Below are 6,921 nucleotides of genomic sequence, written 5' to 3' on the forward strand. Positions count from 1 at the left end.
ATAATGCAATAAATTGAGAATGTTTTATATTTATGGCTAAGGTTGTATTAATTGAGGTTACATAAAAATTAAAATATATACATCAAATATACTAAATTGAGTATATACAATGAATTCAAAAGATCGATTTTTATATTTACTCGCAAAAATACTCCGCAGTGGACTTCGTTTTTTTATTATGAATGAACTTGTAGAATAGTGATATGTACATATCTCGAATTGATTGAAATAAGGTTAAAAATATAAAATTTCTCGTGCGAAGAAAAATGTCTAAAAGTCAGAAAGTCGTTCAGTGTCGTTGTACAAATGCAATTTATTCGAGAGGCTACGCGGAAAGTGATAGCGATTTGGACGACGATCCAGATCCACGAGAAAGCACTGCAGAAGTACGAGATGTAGATGAAAAGAGGAGTTTAACGGGTTCTACTAGAATTGGATCTTCGATAATATCCAGAAACTCCTCACGAAAGTCTATCGCTATTGAAATATTGAAGAAAATCGATCCTGATAGATTGAGCAAGATCAGCATGCAAAATTTAAAGCTCTCTTTAGTGTTTCCAGAGGCAAGCTTACGCTCGTTAATAAAAATGCAATTCCTCTTTTCTTTTTTTTCATATAGAAATTTATGCGCAAATATTAGAAAATGTTAGAATTTACGTAAAAAATTTACTTTTGGACACAGATGTTCTGGAGGCACAACTTTGAATCGGTTGAAAAGTTACCTACTGGCTCTTCGTTCGAGGAAGGTTTAAGGTTTGACGTAGTCGAGGAAAAATACATCACGAGTCTGCGTTTTCCGTGGTTTATGAGACAAGTTATGACTGTCTGATGTCTTTTTATTGATCTCTTTATACTTGTTCTTTATTTGTTGTAAAATAATGCATACCAGTAATTGCTAAATATTACATCAATATTATAATTTCCTATTCATTAATATAAGATGTATAATATAATTGTTGTATGTAATAGTTATATTGTTCAGGAATTTATAACATTGATGTCATCTTACTGTTACTTATTTCCCAGTCAAACAATGTTTATAAAATATATTTTTAATATTTAAATATTAAAAGTATAAAATAAATATTAAAATATATATATTTTTAAATATTCTTATTGATTAGGATTACTGAGTAAAATATAGAAATTGTTCATTATGAGCACGTTCTGTGCAAAATGAGAAAGATATAAAAAGAAACAGCGCGAGCATAGCTTCTGAGAATTATTAGCTTCGAATTTTTGTATTACAGAGTTATAAGGAGTATTGCGATACAGTCATGGCTGAAGACGCGCCAGCTCAGAAGTTTATCAAACCTGGGAGTCACAAGGGCAAAGGCATCGCCGTATTCACCAGTGGAGGCGACTCTCAGGGTATATCGGAATAATCGTAAATAAATTGCATGTATCTTGAAGTAAACGTGATTAACGTTTTAATATTTTGTCTTTCAGGAATGAATGCCGCTGTACGAGCAGTCGTAAGGATGGGTATTTACCTCGGGTGTAGGGTGTATTTTATCAGGGAAGGTTATCAAGGCATGGTGGATGGAGGGAAAAATATCGAGGAAGCTACATGGTCATCCGTATCTTGCATTATTCACAGGGTACACATTACAGGATTGAAAATATTGTGTGATTATTTGTTCGTATATTATTAACATTTAATACTCTTTGTTTCTTCAGGGTGGCACTGTAATCGGCTCCGCTCGATGCAAAGAATTCAGGGAGCGTCCCGGTCGTCGGAAAGCCGCTAAGAACTTAGTTAATCTGGGAATCACTAATTTGGTGGTGATAGGTGGGGACGGTTCTCTCACGGGCGCCAATCTCTTCAAGGAAGAATGGCCTGCACTTTTGAAAGAGCTCGTCGAATCTGGTAAGTAGAGAAGGAAACTGTCGCTTTATCCCGACAGTCTATCATACATGCTCGAAGACTAATGGATTATTTTTCATTAGGTGATATAACTGCCGAACAGAGCGAGAAATATAAGCAGCTGCATATTGTCGGTCTAGTAGGTTCTATTGATAACGATTTCTGCGGTACGGATATGACGATCGGTACTGACTCCGCGTTGCACCGTATCATTGAGAGTATCGATGCTATAGTCAGCACAGCTTACTCGCATCAAAGAACGTTTATAATGGAAGTCATGGGTCGTCATTGTGGGTAAGTGCAAAATATATTATCACTTTTGATATCGCGAGAATAATTTAAGGTTTATTGGTAAATGATTTTATACATTATTATTAGTTTCCAAAAATAGAGAAATCATGGTTGATTACAATTTAGGACACGAGATTTAGCGTGTATATATCATTATCGCGCCAAATCAATATTAACTCTGGAAAAGAAACATAGATAAACGAGCGATTTTCGATTAGGTATCTGGCTATTGTGGGCGCTTTAGCTGCGGAGGCAGACTATGTTTTCTTCCCAGAATGTCCGCCTCCTGTCGACTGGCCTGAAAAATTATGTAAAAAGTTAGAACAGGCACGTCTGATAGATTTTCTCAAATTTTAAAGATTGCATTGCTAATTTTTACTAACTTGACTAAACGTGAGGAATGAATTTTTATGTATATGTCAGTTTTTTAAGTTGCTAAATGTATTCTGATTTAATATTCGATCATACAACATCCTGAATGTATATATACCTCTAAATAGTGACGTAAAGAGGAATGCAAACAAAAAATATACTTATATTTTATTATCGCACATTAATTAATATAGAGTCAGTGTAAACATATGTCCGATGGTACTGGAGATAATTAGATGACAGAGCCTTTCAGGTACCTGACATTAGCGTCAAGTTTGTCTACCGAAGCCATCTATTGCTTTATTCCTGAATCTCCGACAAGTGGTGACTGGGTCGAGGAGCTATGCCAAGGTCTGCGACAGGCACGTTTCTCAACCAGTCGTTACTTTAAATTATTATTATTTAATGTCCGAAATAAATAAAATTTAAAGATATGTGAGGAAATCCAAACGCTTTTGTTTTTTGTATTTTTAAATGCGGTATATATCTGAGATAATCAATTGTCAGCCAGATCACATTTTGTATACGTGAAATTTTCTCGTTTTTTGACATTCTCCTATTAATATTTATGCGAAATTTATCGCAAATTAGTTTCTACTTACATTTTCCGATCAAACAAAATTTTATGAATTTATAATCAAACGTCACAATTGATTAATGACGCGTAACATTATTTTATATAATATTTTTACATATCGCATTAAAGTCGAATTTTAGTTAGGTTTACAATATACCATTACAGTTATCTGGCTCTGGTGGCAGCTATATGTTGCGAAGCTGATTATGTTTTCATCCCAGAATGGCCACCCGAGCAGGAATGGCCCAACAAGCTGTGCAAAAAATTGTTGCAGGTTCGATAATATTTTTTTTTTAATTTTTTAAAACAAGCATATTTAATTATCCTGATTGAATCAACCTGCAAGATGAACTACACATTGCTTCCTGCAATTCACATTTTATTTCTTTAACATCGCAATTTATCACAATTATTTTAATTGCTTATTCTGATTTGATTACTTTGAATGATGATGTATTTGCGATATGCTTTGAAGACACTTTTCTCTATTCGTATAGGAAAGAAATATCATTCACTTATTGTGCATGCTATACTATGACATCGTATGTGTATGTGCAACATTATTCTAACATAAAAAAAAATATTAAATACTGCTAATATAATTCAAAGGCCTATATTTTTAATGCTATTTAATATCTTTTTTGATTAATCTTTGTAATCACAATTGTATTGTTATTAAGCTATTATCTTTAATTTTTTTTACTTTTCTATTTTATAGTCTGCTTTTTAATCTGTTTAAGCAAAATTTCAACTTTGATTTACGAGAGATTTTTGTTATTATACAACTTTTTTTTTTAGGAAAGACTTACTGGTCAACGGCTTAATATTATTATCGTAGCCGAGGGAGCTGTCGATAGAAACGGCGATCCGATCACTGCTGAAAAAGTGCACAAAGTCGTCGTAGAGAAATTGCAGCAGGATACAAGAATCACTGTTCTGGGTCATGTACAAAGAGGTGGTAATCCTTCAGCCTTCGATAGAGTTTTGGTAAGATATCATTTAGGATTAATAAGCGTACGTATAATTTTTTAATATACAAATTGAAGCAATTTATAATAATTTACACGCGGAATCACACGCTTTCAATTTTTTTTTAAATTAATTTCAAATTAGCAAGTTAATTAATGTTTTCATTTTTTCTTCATTTGCAATATTATAAAATACAATATGTGTCAGACTTTTGAAGGATAAATGTGCGTTACAGGGATGCCGAATGGGAGCTGAAGCTGTGATGGCTTTAATGGAGGCAACATCCGATACGGAAGCCTGCGTCGTCACATTAGACGGTAATCAAGCTGTGAGATTACCACTTATGGAATGTGTTCGTCGTACAAAAGCCGTAGCGCAGGCTATGACTGACAAAAATTGGGATCTTGCTGTTCAGCTTCGAGGAAAGTGAGTGAATAAAACGTATATCACACGTTACGTATACCACATTATATGAAATATTAAGTATATTAATAAACGTATGCGTTTATATTTATCTTCCAGAGGCTTCGCACGCAACTTAGAAACGTACAAAATGCTGACTCGTTTGAAAGCGCCACACCTGATAGATGGTGCTAATAGGGTATGATCATTTTCTATTAGTTTATATCTAATAACAAGTTTATTCTGACGACCCGAAAAACTCTGTAACACGGTATTAATATAACATTAATATCGTCGAAGAAATAGATAGAAATATATCGCGAGAATTTTGGGTCTCTAACATATAAAATAATGAGTAATGCATAAATTACTACATATATTATTTGATACTGCTTCAGGAAATTAATGGCCGCGCATTATCGAAGGTAAATGAGTTAAAATCTATAAGCATATATTTTTCTCAGATTTTGTACATAGTACCGAGCGCAATCTCCCTAACGATAGCACATTTTTCCACTCTTAGCAATACACTTTATGTGGACAAGTGAGTTAACCCCTTCGAGTAGAGAAATATATCACCTTATGTTAGAAATATATGTCATTTACCGTACTTCACGATCACCCTCTTGCAGGCAGATGGAACGGAAGCATTGTGCGCTATTTAATGGGCAATTTCATACATAAAATGCGATCTTTCAGCTTCCCGTGCACGTTGCATGATTTACATACCGTTTTTCATCTAGTAATATGCGATTTTATTATTTTTAGGATAACTATACATTGGCAGTCATGCATATAGGATCGCCGTCCTGCGGCATGAACGCGGCAGTTCGTTCCTTCGTGAGGAATTGTATCTATCGAGGCGACAAGGTACAATACATATCGAAAAATTTTGAATACCATCCCGCGTACTTTTATTACTCAATTCCATTGACTTGTAGGTATATGGTATTTGCGACGGAGTGCTAGGCCTAATAGCTGGTAGACTGAAATTGATGGACTGGCCGTCTGTTACCGGCTGGGTTTCAGAGGGTGGCGCAAAATTGGGAACAAAGCGTGCACCGCCTACGGAAGATCAATTACCCCAAATCGCTCAGAGGCTCAAAGAATTTGGAATACAAGCGTTGCTCATCATAGGTGGATTCGAGGTAACGAATTTGCCAAATCTTGCACATTGAATCCAAAGATCAGTATCAATATAAAAATATATTTTTATTCTCAGGGTTATCAGACCAGTCTCACATTTTTCAAGGCGAGAGATAAGTACGAGGAGTTTAAAATTCCTATCGCTATGATTCCTGCGACTATTAGCAACAATGTGCCAGGCACCGAGTTTTCATTGGGTTGTGACACAGCTTTAAATGAAATCACAGAAGTGAGCTCTGTGATGTTTGTAAATTTAACTTGGAGATTTAAAATTTAATAGCATACTAATCAACTTGTTTGTTAGATCTGTGATCGTATTCGGCAATCGGCGCAAGGCACTAAACGTCGCGTGTTCATCATCGAGACGATGGGTGGTTTCTGTGGATATCTAGCAACCGTCGCTGGTTTAGCCGGTGGTGCTGACGCGGCATATATTTATGAAGAGAAATTTAATATCAAGGATTTGAATCAAGATGTTATCGCGATGGCGGCAAAGATGTCGGAAGGCGTCGAAAGAGGTCTCATCATCAGAAACGAAAACGCTAATGAAAATTACAATACAGAATTTACATTCAGACTTTTCAGCGAGGAAGGAAAAGGTTTATTCAGTTGTAGAAGAAACATACTCGGTACGCATTTTTCATTTGCTACTCTTTTAAGCGATCTGACATTTCATTTAATATACAATTAATTTTTATTATCATTATATCTTTCTGTTTTAGGTCACATGCAACAAGGAGGCTCACCGACGCCTTTTGACCGTAACTTAGGTACAAAAATGGGTTCTAAAGCAGTGGAATGGTTTAGTGATAAATTGAGAAAATGTACCAGCCCCGACGGCAAAACGTTCACTACGGCAGCAGACAGTGCGGTGATGCTTGGTATTGTCAGACGCCAGTATAGATACACGCCATTCACAGAACTTATCGAAGTTACTGACTTTGAGTGCGTATCTTGAACTTCTTAATGAATTGTTAATTTTCTATACATAATGTAATATTTTATAAAATTTATTAGACATCGCATTCCGACGTATCAATGGTGGATGAAGCTGCGTCCATTGCTGAAGGTATTGGCGAAGCATGAATCGACGTATGAAGAGGAGGGTCTTTACATAACCGTCGAAGAAATGGATGAACAGAAGGATCCGCCTCTCGTATAAACTGTGAGATTAATCTCTTAAAAAGCACCACAGTAGATAACATAATGTTGCTAATCGTGTGAATAGTAGCTGGTGCCGATTATTAAGTATCTCAGTATTGATATCTGTATATATATATGTGTATATATATATATA

The 6,921-nt window shown here is 35.2% G+C and overlaps 1 protein-coding gene across 7 annotated transcripts in view; it reads left to right on the top strand.

The window, feature by feature from the left end:
* The window catches only part of LOC108694486 (ATP-dependent 6-phosphofructokinase), a 9,201-nt gene extending 2,342 nt beyond the window's left edge, over nucleotides 1-6,859 (top strand). For 4 of the 7 annotated variants that reach the window (XM_018204029.1, XM_018204033.1, XM_018204032.1 and 1 more), the window contains 15 exons: nucleotides 1,251-1,371; nucleotides 1,450-1,601; nucleotides 1,681-1,870; nucleotides 1,951-2,161; nucleotides 2,377-2,485; nucleotides 3,906-4,094; nucleotides 4,312-4,502; nucleotides 4,599-4,677; nucleotides 4,877-4,903; nucleotides 5,247-5,348; nucleotides 5,420-5,626; nucleotides 5,701-5,853; nucleotides 5,929-6,253; nucleotides 6,347-6,569; nucleotides 6,642-6,859. In XM_018204029.1, coding sequence (XP_018059518.1) covers nucleotides 1,251-1,371; nucleotides 1,450-1,601; nucleotides 1,681-1,870; nucleotides 1,951-2,161; nucleotides 2,377-2,485; nucleotides 3,906-4,094; nucleotides 4,312-4,502; nucleotides 4,599-4,677; nucleotides 4,877-4,903; nucleotides 5,247-5,348; nucleotides 5,420-5,626; nucleotides 5,701-5,853; nucleotides 5,929-6,253; nucleotides 6,347-6,569; nucleotides 6,642-6,786 — 2,424 coding nt within the window. In that variant the 3' untranslated portion in view covers nucleotides 6,787-6,859. Of the gene's footprint in view, nucleotides 1-693; nucleotides 754-1,250; nucleotides 1,372-1,449; nucleotides 1,602-1,680; nucleotides 1,871-1,950; nucleotides 2,162-2,376; nucleotides 2,486-3,272; nucleotides 3,382-3,905; nucleotides 4,095-4,311; nucleotides 4,503-4,598; nucleotides 4,678-4,876; nucleotides 4,904-5,246; nucleotides 5,349-5,419; nucleotides 5,627-5,700; nucleotides 5,854-5,928; nucleotides 6,254-6,346; nucleotides 6,570-6,641 lie in introns of those variants that run through there. The other 3 variants (XM_018204035.1, XM_018204030.1, XM_018204031.1) reach the window with 3 other exon arrangements.
* Nucleotides 6,860-6,921: the final 62 nt, after the last annotated feature.

The sequence above is a fragment of the Atta colombica genome, unplaced genomic scaffold (genome assembly GCF_001594045.1).
Source record: "Atta colombica isolate Treedump-2 unplaced genomic scaffold, Acol1.0 scaffold12, whole genome shotgun sequence".
NCBI classification, from domain to species: Eukaryota; Metazoa; Arthropoda; class Insecta; order Hymenoptera; family Formicidae; genus Atta; species Atta colombica.